Source organism: Suricata suricatta, chromosome 5 (genome assembly GCF_006229205.1).
Source record: "Suricata suricatta isolate VVHF042 chromosome 5, meerkat_22Aug2017_6uvM2_HiC, whole genome shotgun sequence".
Lineage (NCBI taxonomy): Eukaryota > Metazoa > Chordata > Mammalia > Carnivora > Herpestidae > Suricata > Suricata suricatta.
In genome coordinates this window covers 67251150-67268019 of record NC_043704.1, presented here as the reverse complement: position 1 = coordinate 67268019, position 16870 = coordinate 67251150, and the positions used below count along the sequence as shown (strand labels likewise).

At 43.9% G+C, this 16870-nt stretch overlaps 1 protein-coding gene across 1 annotated transcript in view; it reads left to right on the top strand.

The window, feature by feature from the left end:
- The first annotated feature begins 1807 nt into the window (after positions 1–1807).
- ILDR1 (immunoglobulin like domain containing receptor 1) overlaps positions 1808–16870 on the top strand; it is a 30163-nt gene continuing 15100 nt past the window's right edge. The window contains exons 1-3 of the mRNA XM_029940715.1: positions 1808–1862; positions 13475–13645; positions 14971–15120. Of these exons, the coding sequence (XP_029796575.1) occupies positions 1808–1862; positions 13475–13645; positions 14971–15120 (376 nt within the window). The remainder of the gene's footprint in view (positions 1863–13474; positions 13646–14970; positions 15121–16870) is intronic.

The following is a 16870-nucleotide window of genomic DNA, read 5'->3' as shown; positions in this document are numbered from 1 at the left end:
AAATGTAATGAGATAATGCATATAAGATTCTTAGAACATTGCTTCGTATAGGATATAGGTGGTAAAGAAAAAAGATGCACGTAGTATTAAATTGACCTTTATATCAAAACAAGGGCTGAAGGGCATGGGAGATAGGTTTGGGAAAGAGAGGTCTCACACTTTTTTAGACTGTGTGCCTAGAGCAATTTACAAATCCAGGAGCTATACAAATCCCTCAGGGTCACAAACACCCAAATCCATACAATGTTCCTAGGAGCATGCACACAGTCTTTGGAAGGGTGGAAGGGGTATGAGGAGCATTCCTCACTTTATATCCTGCTTCTGCTGCTCTGCTAAGATCCACTGTGGAAGACCTAAAGGCCCCTGAACATTCTGTACCATCTGCCTTTGGCCATGTACTTACTGCCTGAATTTCCTTCCTACTTTCTTGAAGAGAAGTGGCTACAGGAAAAAACATTTAAAGTGGAGAGGCCCAATTGGGGAACTAGAAGGCAGACTAAGGGGGAGGAGGGGAAACTGGGAGAAGGGACTGGGTTGACCTCTAATTAGTCTCAGGACAAGGATGTTCCTCTGGGTGGAAGTGAGACAAGGGACACGAGTAGCTCTGGAGAAGAGAACCCTTCACAGCAGAGCAGGGCAGGAGATACACTTAAGAGAAAGAATGCTGACTTCTAAGGTCACTGAGGAGAAAGGGAGCTTCCTGAGGGGCAGAAACCATGTTTAATGCACCTTTATAATTCTTTTCTTGAGGAAAAAGATGGTGGCCAGGAGGGAGAGCACGTAAACAATTCCAAATAAGGGAGAGGTGTATAAAATAGCTTGTTATTTATACTGACCAATGTATAGGTGACTTTCCATGTTAATTTTGTTGGTTGGTTCCTGAAGGCAGGTATGTCTCCTTCCTGTGTTTTACGGTTCCATAGTGGGTTCCTGCCAAGAAAGGAGGGACTGGCTTATATCCTAGTTGGCCTGGGGCAAAGTGACCTAGAATTTTTAACCTTGGGAGTTAAGTCAGTGAGGGGCTGTGGAGTTGTACTTCATGAAGGATGGAAATTAATAAAAAGGAATATACCAACATTAACAATGCCTAACTATAGGTGGTGGAATAGGATTTTTTCTTATTTCTAATATTTTCTATTTTTCTAGCTTTTCTGTAATAAGCATCTAAGAGTTTTATATTTGTGGAAAATTAAACCTATTTGTCTAGTTTATACCATACATCTTTAGTTTCTAGAAAACCTAAGCAAACATTAAGTGCAAACGTCATATTAGTGTGTTTTTGGTGGGGAGAAAGTTTTCCAAGCACGTATGAGGGAAAGAAAATATAATGCAGGAAATGCACCTAGACAGTTATATCCATATAAATACTGCAAAGAAAGGGAAGAAAGTTGCTAGAGGTAAGATTTCCCAAAACCTTATGGTGGTGGGGGAGAATGGTAACGTTCTTTACAGCGAGAGAGTTGTGGCAAGAGATGGGGTCCAGTGATGCGAACTACCTGGAATTCTGCAGAGGAGGAGGCGAGGCGGTGGCAGGTAGGAAAGGTGGCCGCGGGCCTCCGGGACCGGGGGCGGAGCAGGAAAGGGCGGGGCGCGGGGCGGGGGGCGGGGCTGAGGGGCGCGCCCCAGGTAGGGATGAGCCGGCCCTCACCTGCTCGGGGACCGAGGCCGGCCCTTCCGCCTCGCAGCGCCGAGTGAGGGGAAAGCGGAGGGATTCCTTGGAGAAGTGGTGCGTCCTGGAGTGACAGTGTAGAGGGAGCTGCCTTGCCCCCGGAGCCCCTGCGCTGAAAGAGGCCAGGGAGTGGCAGGCATGTTCCCCGAGCTGCCTGCACCTTGGCTGCTCCTCTTCACCTGGCTCCCAGCAGGTGAGCCTTGGGAAAGTGGGTCTCACCTGGGCCCAGAAAGACAGGAAGCCATTGTTGCCTGGCCTTGCAGAACTGGCCTCGGGCAGAGCAGGGCAGGGCAGTGGAGGCCTGGGCCGCAGTCTGGTAGTCCAGGCACAGGCTCCAGGAGGTGCGGGGACTGGCTCGAGTTTCTGCCTGTGGGAACCTGTTGTTTTCCTCATTTATTAGCCCAGGCCTTTCTGAAACAGGTGCAACTAAGAAAGAAACAGAGAGCTTCTGGGCTTCCCTAGGTACTTCTTGATCTCTAAAGCTGAATCGATAAAGGTGGAAGCACCTCTCTTTTGATACCTAATTACTTTGCTTATTTTACAGGACCAGACCATGGGGCTCTCTGCTAACCCTGTTCAGTGTCACTGTTCTACTTTCTTTGTATCCACTCACTTTCTGAACTTACCCCCTTGCTCAGTATCTCCCCACCAGGCGCCCATCCACCCACCCTTTCCTCCCTTCTAATCTTCCTACCCCGTCGGCTTTGGAAAGCATGGTTTTTGTGTCTCAGGTATCTCTTGGAAATATGACAGGAGTGTGTATCCGCATGAGTAAAATCAGGTGAAAGCATAGCTGAATGACGTGCAGGGCTTTCGGCCCTTTTCAAGTAGGATGTAGGTGTGACCTTGCAAACAAGAATGTATGAGTGCCCTTGGAAATGCTGCCCTGTTTCATTTCATTTTACCTTCCCTTGCCTCCTTTTTAGGAATAACTGCCCCCTTATCTCTCAGTGGGAAGTCAGCTCAGTTTGCTCACAGACCAATTTAAGTCTCGTATTTTTCTGAAGGAGAAGATGTAATTTGAAGGTATGGGCAGAATTTCATTTTTACCCACTTGATAGGACATGGAAATCACTTGGCTGTAACTAAATCTCATTCAGACAAGATTGTAGAATAGCTTAAGCTTAGTGCAGAGACTAAAAAGGAGGGACACTTGCAAAAGGGTGAGAAAACTGGAAAATCAGTATCCCTAAGCTCCTCTGGCTCACACTATTTTCTGCAGGATATATGTCCTATCAGTTGTCTGAAGCTGAGAAGGCTAGATGTTAGACACATGATACACAAGGAAATGGACTAAACCTCACCTAAATTGAAGTGCCCAAAATTCCACCAGAGTAGTTACCCGCTGAGACTGTGACAGCAAAACTATACAAATCCCAGCTTCTCACAGCCCTCTGTCCTGTGCCTTAATGTGTTCAGCCTAAATTCCATGGCGGGTAGGGGTTTCTGAAGCTGCTTGAGCTGCCTTTTCAAGAAAATAGAGGTCTACTCCCATCTCCGCCCCTTAATACCCCATCCCCAGATTAGGACTTGGTAGCCAGCAGTCATCCAGGTCAATGGAATAAGAAAAGCCTTACAGACAAAAATTTTATTACAGTATAAACCCTAATCCTTAAATCATAAGCATGTTTTAAAAGCTATTTGCTTTTATGACGAATATTGAACACTAAACATTTTTAAAATACAGTGATTATAACCAAAGGGTATATTCTTATAGTAAGCAGATTGCTAAAGGGACAGGGACTTTAGAAGGTAGAGCTCCAAGGGGCGCCTGGGTGCCTCAGTCAATTGAGCGTCCGACTTCAGCTCAGGTCATATCTCGCAGTTTGTGGGTTCGAGCCCTGCGTGGGGCTCTGTGCTAACAGCTCGGAGCCTTGAGCTTGCTTCAGATTCTGTGTCTCCCTCTCTGGCACTCCCCGGCTCATGCTCTGTATCTCTCTGTCTCAAAAATAAATAAACGTAAAAAAAATTATAAGAAAAAGAAAGTGGAGCTCCAAGTGTTTAGGAACCAGCCATGCAGTGTTAGTAGCCAGGAAGCTGAAGTGGTAAAATTACACAGACTGTTGTGTTTGCCTGACATTCTTTAAATAGAAGCTTACCTTCATGACCCATTTTAGAACTAGAAAAAGCTGAATTTAAAAAAATTCTAAGTAACATCTAATCTCACTTTTATTTCTTTTTTTTCCCTTTTTATTTTAGAGAGAGGAAGAGAGAACGTAAGGGGGGAAAGTGACGGAGGGAGAGAGAGAGAGAAGACAGACAGACAGATGATCTTAACCAGGCTCCATGCTCAGCGCAGAGCCTTATGCAGGGCTTGATCTCACGAACTGTGAGGTCATGACCTGAGCCAAAATCAGGAGTCTGACACTCAACTGACTGAGCCACTCAGCTCCCCAAATCTCAGTTTTATTTCATAGGTGAGAAACTGAGATTTCAACTCTTCAGACTCCAACCTTTTGAGGGGAAATAGCTATTTTAGCAGGTATTTTCCCCAAATATGTGTAGAAAGTGTAAAAAATAAAAAAGCTGCATCTAGCTATTTAATGTGCATTTGGATTTTGTATCCACAGTGTTTGTGTGACTCTGGTCAAGTTACTGAACTACTGCAGTAAACAGGGATGATTATAGTACATATCTCATAAGGTTTTTGTGAAGATAAGTGAAATGAAGATTTTAAGGCACTTAATATAGAGCCTGAAACAAATGAGGATTTAATGAACATTAGCCACAGTGATGATGATACTCATAATTTAGACCCAAGTAGCATATTTTAGAGCTAGCCTGAATGAAACAATTTAAGTTTCCCCTCCTCCTTCCCCTATAGTTAAGAAACTGCAGTTAATAGTCAGATGGACTATCAAGTTGGGATTCAGAATCTGCCTCTTACTAGCTGTGACTTTGGAGGAGTTACTTCAATTCCCTTAATCCAGAAAAGTGAAATTCCTGATAAGCCCCTCTTACCCCCACCCTCCCATTCCCATAAGGCCAACTCTTGTTGAGTTGCTTAACATCAAGCACAAGGTCTACAAAATGGTCATCACTCAGGAAATATTCGGTCCCTCCCCACTGTCCCCACCTCTTTACTTTTAAACCAAACTTCCTAAAATTCTCTAAGATCAAACAGAAATCAAGCTTCTCTCAGTTCTAGTCTCTACCAAGGAAGTGCTTCTCAAACATTGTTTTACAGCTCTCAGTAAGAAATACAGTTTATATTGTGACATGTACACATACAGAAGATTTATAAAACAGAAACAAAATCGCACACACACACACACACACCAACCCATTACTATATCAAGTAAAATAATAACAAAGTGCTATCACATTATTTTAATAACATTTAAACTAGTATAAAATAGTCCCCAAATTAACACTAAATAGAAAAATCCAGTAAGTTGATTTTCTCAAGATCCGCTGCCAATTGCGATATGAACTTTGGAAAACCCTAGAGTATGTCCATTTTGATTCATCACCCTGTTCTCTTCTGTTTCTAAAGAAGAGTTAACTCAAGCTTCTACTTAGCGTCCAGGTTGCTACAGTTGTAAAGTGTGGGCCATTAGTGAAAATAACTCGCAATTCTAGTCAGTGTGGCCGAGAGCCCCGACGAAGCCTCTCAGGTCAGGAGTCCTGGGAAGTTCCCCAGTCCCTGCGCTCTGAGCTGTGGAGAGATCAGTTGTCAGTGTTTTTGTTCATTTTTGTACTTTTTCAAAGTTTTTTTCTTTAAAAAGAAATCACTTTAAAAAGCATCACTTGTGTGCTACTTACCCCTTAAAACATTAAGATAATCTAAAGTAGGTAACTGCAGCCTTTTGCGTTACTGGCTAATAGTTTTGGGTACCTTCACTGAGCCTCAAAGTTTATTCCTGGAATGCAAGTTTAGTTTTCCACCCAAATTCTAAAACAGTGTGTCTCATTTGGGCTTTTGTGAAATTTTTAAATATTATAGATAGGGTCGTGTTAACTTGCAGATTCACACAGCCATCAACTTGTATTATTATTCTTTGGGAAATCAGCCAGCTGACTCTACGGAACAAGATTCTTAGCATATAGACCAGCAATTTTCCCTTGGTGGTGGGGGTAAAGTGTGGGATCACACTGAAGACTGAGTGACATCTTGATCCCCAATGTAGTGGTCAGGAAAGTGGAGCTTCTCAGGCTGATGGGGGTGTGGGTGGTGGTTGGGAGCTTCCTGCTCGCCCCTTCCTGACCTCTGAAGTACCTCCCCAGAATCCCAGGACTCTGCTGAGCTCAAGTAGAATTCACTCCCAGTCCCTGTCTGTATTCCCATCTGGGCCAGTTTTGCAGATAAGGAAATCTGTGTTCAGGAAAGTCACAAGTGTCAGGTTGACATAGTGGAGTTCGTTTGAGAGCTAGGACCAAAACCCTGGCATCCTTGCTTAGTACGTTGCTCTTTCCGGTTTCATACCCTGGAGTAAATTTTTTTTTGTCTAAGTCAATCCTAGTAGACAGAAATAGAAAGAGATTGTCTAACTAAATGCTATTTATTAAACATGTTGTCCCAACAACAATGCAGTGTAATGAGATGCTGGATAATTAATGTACTGCCTGCCTGGATTTCTTTCAGCCCAATACTATGTTTCATTATGTCCTTGGGGGAGAAATGAAATTTGTGTTTTAAGAATTGGGAAGCCTCATCTTTCCCTCATCTTTATTTCTGTATCTTTCAATCTATAAATCTTAAGGAAAGGTGCGGTCAGAGGAAAGCAGTTTTGATACTTTCTTCATTTCCCAAACCCCGTTCATCACCTTGTTCTGTTTCTTAATCCCAGACTCTGCCCCTTCTTCTCTATTTCAGGTGATAAACCTCACACTAGCCTATTTTAAACACCTTAACCATCTTGCCTCTTTTATCTCTAGTTTAAACCAGCCTCTACTCAGATGATAAGGTAATCTACCAGGGTCTATCTTTTCCACCTTCATTTTAGTCTTCTAAGAACCTCTGTTAGAGCCCCATAGCTTATAGAGTGGGTTAAAGCTCTTTGTTTGGATTTCAGGGTTCACTCATTCTGGCCTCACTACTTTGGCAGCCTTCTCCCCACTGATATGAGAATGCTCTTGCATTCCCTTTCCCAGCAAGATACACCCTTCTTTGTTTTTTTGTCTGCCACTCTACAAATGGTTAACTTTGTTTTCTGTACTTTTAGAACACTTAAAATTTGTTCCAAGTCATTTAGCCTGTCTTGTATGAATTTATTTTTAGTCAGCAAATGTTTAATGCATACCATGTATAAGACATGCTGGCAAACACTAGCTGTGTGGTCCTGAACCGGTTATTTCATCTCCCTGAGGATTTTTCTCATTTATGAAATTTAGATAAAATAAGGCTTATCACATGGATGTTTTTACAAAGGTTAAATGAGATACTATATAATATAGCACCCAATACGCTGGCTAACAATGTAGCAAGTGCTCAGTATATATGTTTCCTCCCCAGGGTAGCCACATGCTTAGCACCACCCTGAGCCTCACACTGTTGAGTAGCATGTACCAGACCTTTGTTAAACATGTAACACATAGACATAATTTCTTCCCCCGCCCCAGCTCACTTCTCTTTTTCCTCTTTTCTCCTAATTCTCTGGATCTCTTTTTGTTCAAACTCATGGCCACTCCCTCTTCCCCTTGATTCCTTTTATATTTGCACTGTTATCTAAGGAAATGTAACAAGTACTGATGGCAAATATACTTGGGGAGATCACTTTCTCAGACATAAACTCTGATAGGATTAAACCTGTGTACTTTTTGTTAACCTGCTTAGTAGAGCCTAAGTGCCTGGTTACCTAAAAATCACTCAAGAATTAAAACCTTCCATCAGTTGTTAGCTCTAGGCCACTGCCCCTTGCCTGGAAAGACCATGCTCACCCCCAACCCCACCTGCCACACCCCTCTAGGCAGGGCACTTCATGTGTGAAGGAGGGGAAATGCCATTCAGTCCCCTGAAAACTAAGAGCAAAGTTTTGTACCTCAATCCCTGTGTTGTATGGATAATATATTCTAGAACTGTAAGATGTCTTGCCCAATCTTATATTACACAGGGAAGACATACTGAATAAAGTAATGTACAGAGATATGCATCTGTTTGGAACACACAGCATTTAGTTGTAAAGATAATCTGCTTTCATGAGTATGTTTTCCTTCAACTTTAATATAGGATGTAGCCCCCACCGGCAGTGGAGTGTGTCTTAGAAAGTACTTTATGGTAGGAAACAGAATCCCCTACCACTTCCTTCCTTCCCACAAACTCCAATATCTCATCTGAAGTTACCTTTCCACCCTTAAATGACGGGTTTCTCTCACTTTTTCCCAGAGGAGACTAATGAAATGGGTTTGCCAGAGTACAAAGTGATGCAGCTTTTAATGCCAGTTTACATTTGTATCATTTTAGGGGCACTTGGGTGGCTCAGTTGGTTGAGGGACCAACTTGCTCAGGTCATGATCTCGCAGGTTCGGGCTGTGCTGACAGCTCAGAGCCTGGAGCTTGCTTTGGATTCTGTGTCTCCTCTCTCTGCCCCTTCCTCGTTCATGCTCTATCACTCTCTGTCTCTCAGTAATAAACAAATGTAAAACAAAACAAAACAAAACATTTGTATCATTTTAATCCTTTCAAAATGCCTTAACATAATGTTCTCAGTTGACTTCAATCTTCAGGGTTGTTTCTTCAGTGGCTACTATGTCCCACCCTCTTTGCTCAATGCTGGACATTTATTATCTCATTTACTCCCCACTACAACATCATCAAGGAAGTATTATTATTATCCCACATAAAGAGGCAACTGTAGTTTGGAAATAATTTGTTAGGTCTTTTAGCTGGTGGGAGAGTGGAGACAAAATCTGAACTCAGTAAGTCAGTCTCCAGAATTTAACTTTTCAAAAGAAAATGATAGAGATATTTAGGAACTGAAGCAGGTGCCACAGGATGAAGGAAATTGAAGAATAGAAAAAATATATTTAAGAATTTGAGGGGCCTCTGGGTGGCTCAGTCAATCGAGCGTCTGACTTCAGTTCAGGTCATGATCTCCCAGTTTGTGGGTTCGAGCCCCATGTTAGGCTCTGTGCTGACAGCTCAGAGCCTAGAGCCTACTTTGAATTCTGCCCCTCCCCTGCTCACCTTCTGTCTCAAAAATAAACATTAAAATTTTTTTAAAAAAATATATAAGAATTTGAAAACAATTTAAAGAGCAAAGTTCCAGGGTGCCTAGGTGGCTCAGTTGGTTAAGCATCAGACTCTTGATTTTATCTTAGGTAACGATCTCAGGGTGGTGAGATTGAGCCCTGCGTTGGGCTCTATGTTGGGCATGAAGCCTGCTTAAGATTCCCTCCCTCCCCCTTCCCCTGCCCCCGTGTTTCCCTTTCCATTCTCCCTCTCCCACTACCCCTGCCCTGCTCTCTCTCAAAAAAATAAAAATAAAAATAAAAAAATCAAAGATCCAATAGGGACATCTACCTTTTTGAATCTGTTTCTATTTTTACCCCAGGTTCTGCTGTTCTTAGTCTCTTATTGAAACCTCTACCTGCCTGGTAGTGTGCATGACCAATATGGTTAGTTTTACTGAGAAGTCTGAGGCTACAGGACAAGAAAGATGGGAGGTGTTGGAGACAGGCTATTTTCTTCCCAATCTGGAAAATCCTCTTGCTTTTTGAGTTTAACACCTGACTTCCACTTGGAAAATCAAGCTCGCCTGTTTGGGAAAGATCAGGTTTGGGTGCCAGCAGAACCAAATCCTGAGGCTGAGAGAGGGCTTGGTTTATTATAGTCTCTGAAGGTTTGCCCACATATATGAGCCAGGCTATTCCCACCCTAGAGGAGTCTGAAAATTAGAGGCAAGATGTGTACATCGCCTGGCACACAATAGATCCTGAGATCCATAGCAACAGCTGAGAAAAGTGGAGAGAGGTTTGCTGGTTGCTCAGTACCTTTGGTCCTGGATTCTTCCCCACTCTCTTTGTGGAGGGCAAGGGGTGTAGGTCAGAGGGTACAGATGCTATGGGGCTGAGAGATCCCTGGAGAGAGAATGAGTGAGCTCAGTATAGTCAAAGTTGTGGGAACCTGATCTATTTCAATCAAGGCTTGAAATTCACATAAGGGAAGAAATCTAAGAGAGGATGAAAGAGTAGTACCCAAGCAGCAAACCCTGTGCTGACGTTGGTAAAGGTGAGTCATGTCACCTCAGGTGTGCTTTGGCCATAATAAAGGCATTCATGGAAGGGAGCTGAATGAGAATTTGGCAGTGAAAGTGATCACGCTTGTTCCCATTCTTCTCCCTCAAAGTGTTAGATTCAGCAGTTTTCAAAGCTACCCCAGAGCAACTTCTAGCTCCAAATTCCTTTCTCTGACTCCGGGCCAACCTGCCCTCCCTCTAAATGTTCCACCTCTATACAAATAATGTTCACTATAGTACTTTGAATAAATTGCTCTTTATATCAAATTACCATTCAGCAAAATAAAGAACATGCAGGTTATTAAATCACAGGATCAGTGATTATAGCCTGGCTCTACACTCCACAATTATTTGCGGGCTAGTGAGTAATGAACATCTTCCTTTACTTAAGGAATAACCAGGCAGAGTGGCCAGAACACAGATCATGGGTGGAGTCTTGACTCTGACCTTCTTAGAAAGTAGAGTGACTTATAGACAAGCCACTCACCTTTTCCAGTCTCAGGTTTATGAAATGGCACTGCTTATCTCCTCCTGGGGATCATTTTCAGTGTGTAAAAGAAAATATTTGAAAGTACTGCATGGACATAGGATTTTGTTTAGGCCACAAATAGGTGTTTTTGTTTCCATTCCAACCTATGTATTTGCTGAGCAAAATAAGCTCATGTTGACAGTGGTGTTCTAGTCATTGTCAAAAGCTTACCAGTAGCAACTTCTCTTCAGTTAAAGCTGTGTTGGGAAAAAGCTTCAAGGTCTGTGTCAAGTCAGTTCTGAAAAAAAACCAAAGAGGGTGGTGAGGGTAGAGAAGCAAAAATAATAACTAGATTACAAGACAATCCATGTTAGGCTTGAGATGCTGGCCACTGGCTCTTCCGTTCTGATTGAACTAATGTCCAGGAATCTTATAGCTGGTAGAAGACAGCAGCTCTTTTTCTCTCAAACTACTCAAGGCTCATTTTCAAAATGATGGTCTTTATAGCTGGATGAGGAAGTCTTCAGCCTTAATAAAGATACCACTTTTGCCCTATTACTCTACAGAAAAGTCTTCAGTGATTATCCATTAACTAGAAATAGATGCTTCAGTGTGATTTAGACTCCACCCCCATATACTACATCAGCCCCACCTTATTTATCCCTCTGTTTCCCATAAAGCCAGCATACTAGCCAGTTAGTTGTCCTCGACGCTCTGCAAGTAACTGCCCTGTTCTGATAAGGGCTTTTGCTTACTCTTTTCTTCTGTCTTGAAGCCGTGAGTTTCTCTGCCTTCTCCGTATTTTTCATGTGTGATCTTAATCCTACCTGAGTCTTAAGGTCAAGCTTGTATTTTTCTTCCATGAAGTCTTCCCTATGTAAAGGTCTCCCCTGCAGACCCTCTTTCCAACAGGTCTGTCACAGGCACGTTCTCATTTCTGCTCAGCTCTGGAGACAGTTCAGGTCATTTCCAGGGGCAAGGGACTGTCCGGAGCAAGCACTCTGTTCTTTCTCTGTGGGCATGAGAAAAGTGGGTGCATGTGCCCATCATAAGCCACAACTTACCATTTCATGAGGGCTGTGTCCAGAGGTGAGGCAGGACTCAGAACTGTTTGGCTCTGGCCTTTGAGCCAAGCTCACCCACCTGTTTTGGAGGAGTGAGAGTAGAGGCTGTTTGTGTTTGTAGGGATAAATCAGTCCAATTGAAGCCATTCTAGTTAAGAACTCTCCTGGAGAGAACCCCAACATGAACCCCCTTCCCTTTGGCCTTCATAATAAAGGAAAAGAGGGAAAGAGACTAAGACTCACACACTGACACTAATACAGCAGCATATGTGCCAGGCACCATGCCAACTGCTAGAAGAGAATTATCTCAATGCATTCTTTCAAGGACCTGATGAGGTTAGTCCTATTGTAATCTCTAGTTGTCACAGCTGAGAAAACAAAAACTCGGAGTAAATAACTTGTATAAGTCCAAATAAATAATGAAGTGTTATTTGAACCCAGTTGTATCAGAGTCCAAAGCCTGTTTGTTTTGTTTTTAATTTGGTCTACAATTTAGTTCTCAAAATATGATGCCCAGAGCAGTAGTATCAGCATCTCCTGGAAACTTGTCAGAAATGTAAGTTTGGGGCCCCACCCAAACTGAATCAGAAACTCCTCCTGGCAGTGATCTGGGCTATTACAAGTCCTCCTGGTGGTGCATGTTCAAGTTTGAATACTATTATTCTGAGCTAAACCTCCCACAAGAAGATCCTTTATAAGTTGGCCTAGAAACCATACTGACATAGGAACATCCTAAGATGTTGGTTATGTGTGGGCACCCGACCATGCCAAAGTCCCACCTGACTTTCTGTGCCACCTGGTTCCTCATCAAGGCAGACCTGGAGCTGCAAGTATGTTTGTAGTTTTGGAGACTAAGGAGAAGGAGTTTTAAAAAAGAGAAAAGAAAAATTCTTATTCAAATTTTTCTTGATAAAATTTGTCACAATCTGATCATTTTTATTTATGTTCTCATGCTTCTGTTGACAGCCTGCCCTGCCAGTTTCTACTGTTGAAGTATTCTTGGTCATTCCTTCCTTTGTTTATACAACAAACATCTGTTGGGTGCCAAGGAGGTGACAGCACAGGATCAGGTGCTTGTGCTGAAACAGTGAGTTAGAGACAAACTCAGTCAGCCTGCTCAGAGCCTGCACTTAACTGTCCATCACCAAGGCGTGTGAAAAGTGTTGCCTGAGGGTAGGAAGAAGCACTTGGGGGAAACACAGGGGGTCCCTCTCCCAGGTTTGTAGTCAGGGAAGGATTCTTTTTTTTTTTTTTAACATGTATTTATTTTTGAGAGAGAGAGAGAGACAGAGACAGAGTCAGCAAGTGAGCACAGCAGGGAAGGGGCAGAGAGAATGAGGGAGGCATAGAATCCGAAGCAGGCTCCAGGCTCTGAGCTGTCAGCAGAGTCCATCAAGGAGCTTAAACTCACAGACCACAAGATCATAACCTGAGCCAAAGTCAGATGCTTAACCAATGGAGCCACCCAGGAGCCCCAGGATAGACTTCTTAAGAAGGCAAGGGTGAAGCCCTTGGAATACATGGTAATTAATCTCAGGAAGAGAATGGAGGGGTGGCTAGCTCTAGAAGACTGCTCCAGCCAGGGCGTCCACAAGTGGGAAGACCTGGAGAAGGCGTGGCGTGGGAAGGAATGAAGCAAGTTCAGGGTGGCGGACACCCCGAATATGAGGCGGGGCATGAAGGGAGGTAAGGCAGCAGAGAAAGGGTGAAGGCAGACTTGACCATCCTCACAGGACTGCTGAACTTCCTTGGGGAAGTGGGGAAGTGTTTTAAGAAAAGTGACATGAGAAAGTATATACATGTATTAGCAAGCTCACACTAGTACATATACAGGTTTCTTTTAAAAGAGTTTATTGCTGGATGTGTTATCACCATCAATGGACCGTGATATTCTTGCAGGTCATCCTTGCTCTTTCTCTCCTCTGTCTCGTCCCGGGTGTCTGCAGTCTCTGCCTCTGACTTTGCCTGTGAGGTCTCAACTAGTCAGGCAGTGTGGTCACTTATTTGCACTGCTTTTATTACCCCACGAACAGAAGTAGGTCACCTCTCAGAGACATAGTATGTCTTCAGCGTTGTCTCCTACTCTTGCCTGCAGGGTGCCTGTCCTTGTTGGTGACAGTCCAGCACACGGAGCGCTATGTCACCCTGTTTGCTTCCGTCATCCTCAAATGTGACTACACCACCTCTGCCCAGCTCCAGGACGTGGTAGTGACGTGGCGCTTCAAGTCCTTCTGCAAGGACCCTATCTTTGACTACTACTCTGCATGTGAGTGCCCTCCCCACTCTAGGCCCCTCTTGTGAAGCATTGCCATCAGGGCATAGGAATTATTTAGGATCACAAATCCTTATGAGAAACCACAAAGATCACTTAACGCAGTCCCCTCATTTTATAGATAAACAGCCCAAGCAGATGAAATAACTTATTCCTGGTCACATACTATTTTATTTTAAAATTTTTGTCCTACCTTGTTCCTGAAAAGATTTAAGCAGCTCAGACATTACGTTTTTTTTAAAAGGCAGTGCACGTCCTGCCTCCTGGCCCATTCCTGGTTGCATGCCAGCACACTAAGATGAGTCTGCAGTCTGCTGCCATCCCCCTCACCACCTTAGAATATAGACGAGAAGCCTCTTACAATCGCCAGGACCCTGAGGAGTGGCCATTTGTGAACCTCCGCACACTGCCACACTGCCTTTTATGGCCAGCCTTCGTGGTGGCCGACTGAACCTCTCAGTGAGTGAGAGCTCACTGTCCCCAGGGAACACATTTTCAGGGCTGCACAACTCCCTCTTCCTATGCTTAGCTGCATCCTACCTCACCGTAGCAGCTGCCCCACTCTCGTCAGTTCTGTACTTGGAAACCAAAGCTCTGTCTAGCTGCCTACCTCTGCCTCTCTCAAGGAACAAAGGAACGCAGATCCTCACTGGCAGCCCTGGACAATTGATCCAGTAGAAATTTTTGAGACTAGAAGTAGACACTGTCTGTCTTTGTAGGAAGGAAGTGAGTTTCCTGAGATGAGGAAAAATGGGGGGAGGTGTTAGCTTTACCTCTGCTAGCCCTTACTAATGTCTTACAGAATGAACCCTGATACCTAAATGTCTGAGTCACTGATAGAACCTGGCCTCATCCCCAAAGACACATCTCTAAATCAAGACTTGATTTCCAGGGGTTTGCTCATCACACAAAGAGGGAAGGAAAGAGAGACCACGGTAGTAGGCATTTGCCACCAGCAAATGCATTGTAAGGGCAGGTGAATGAACCCTGTGGGAGCAGAACCTGGGGTTACCAAATATGATGCAAGGGGAGTTGGGATGGGAAATAGGGGCATGCAGCCAGGATTTGGAAATGATGGCCTTTTAGGGGTCTGGGTCTTGCTGCTCAAAGGTTCATTAGTATCAACTGGGAGTTTATTAGAACTGCAGACTCAGATTCTCACTCCAGACCTGCAGAATCTTCATGTTTAGCAAGATTCCCAGTAGATGCATGAGCTCAGGAAAAATTGCGAAGCTTCCCTGCTCCAGGGATCAGTAAAGGTGCCTTTCTCCATGGGAACCCCCACTGCTGTATGACTTAGCTGTGTCCCCTTTCCTCAGCTTACCAGGCAGCTTTATCCCTGGGCCAGGACCCATCCAATGACTGCAATGACAGCCAGCGGGAGGTTCGCATCGTGGCTCAGAGGCGAGGGCAGAACGAACCTGTGTTGGGGGTTGATTACCGGCAGCGCAAGATCACCATCCAGAACCGTGAGTGCAGAGGAGGCAGCAGGGAAGTGGGGGCGGCAAGAGATGCGGACACCGTGCCTGACAGGCTGAGTCATCATGGGGATTTCCCCTTTTTTTTTTTTTTCGTTTGTTTGTTTGAGGAAAGTGCCAGATACATAGAATGCTGTACCACTGTCTGAAGTCACTCCCCTGGAAGGTGGTCTCTGGATGAGAAGATGTCCTACTGCTTTGGCTAAAGGTCTGGGAGTGGGTGGTTTCTTTGCTTTTTCATGGCTAAGGTGTGGATCAGGCTTGTTCGTTCCCTCCTGTAAATTGCCCTCAGAGCCCTGAGTTTCCCTCTGGCCACTCCTGTTATAGATATCTAAGGGGCTTTCAAGTAGGTGCCCACCTTGACACCATCATCACACATTGACAGAGGAAGGAGCATTGGGCTTAGAATCAAAAGACCTGGCCAGATGTCCCATTGCGTCCACCTGCTGGTTCATTGACCAGCAGGAGACTTTTTCTCTGATGTCCGTTATCTCATCTGAAAGATGGACATAATGAACTCTGTCTCCCTACTCTGAAGTAAGTATCAAGCGTGATATCTAAGAGCTATGTCTAAAGCATATTTATTCTTTGTGCCTAGTACAGAGAGTGGTGGTCAGAGCCCTCAGTCTGCAGTCAGACTCCGGCGTGGGTCCCCATTCTGTACTTACAGGGTATGTGAACTGGGCAAGTCCCTTTGATTTTTTTTCTACAAAATGGGACTTGCCGTAGTACTCCCCATCTCATGGAGATTCGTCGGGATTAAGTGAGATGATATGCATAAGTACTTAGCAAATATTAAGTGTGCAGTGAACTTTAGTTATGATCACTGAGCACACTTTTAGATGAATGGGTTAGTGACCTACATTCCTACCTTGTAGTCCAGGATGGGTTATTAGCACAAGATTCAAGGCCTATTTCAGTGATCTTCATGTGTGTGTTCAATAAATATTTGCTGCTTAAAAGGGGAAAAAGGGTAGAGAATACATTAAGCAGGCCACTCAGGGTACCTGAAGCAACAATGTGAGGAAATCAGTGTGTATTCGATGACCATTTAAAGGAAACCAATTTAACATTTGCTTCAAAATTTGTGTCTAATACTTTAGCTGTAATAATTTAAGACTGATCCTTTTACATGTAATCTCTGCTTTCCCCAAGCCAGCCCTTGAACTCTTAGCTCTAGGGAACATCTGTCCTATTCTGGTCTCTAGGTACATTCTTAAAGATTCAGGGTGCTTTTGTTTTTCCCGGAGCCTGCAGAATGAGCCCTGATCTGACTCCAAAATTTAAAGTCTCTTTAATTGTCAAGTCTCATTTACAGTTTTTGAAGGATAAAAGTCCCCAAAGGTGACAAGGTGACAAACAGTCCTTGCTTTTCTTTTTTGTTGTTGTTGTCTTAATTTTGAACAATATTATCTAGTATTTATACTCCCAGTCACTTTTGGATCAAACTTTGCATTTTCTTTACTCCCATGACAAAGCAGTGTTTCCCCTTGGTTTTTATTCTACCTCCATGTCCTGACTTCCTAGAGCCCTTCTTTTCTGACACTTCTAGGCCCTGTGCTTGTATCATTTGAGATGACCCTGTCAAATCAGTTCTTGGATCATTTAAAATGTTAGCATATCCAGGGGCGCCTAGGTGGCTCAGTTGGTTGAGCCTGTGACTTTAGCTCAGGCCATAATCTCACAGCTCGTGAGATTGAGCCCTGCATTACTCAGAGCCTGGAGCCTGCTTTGAATTCTG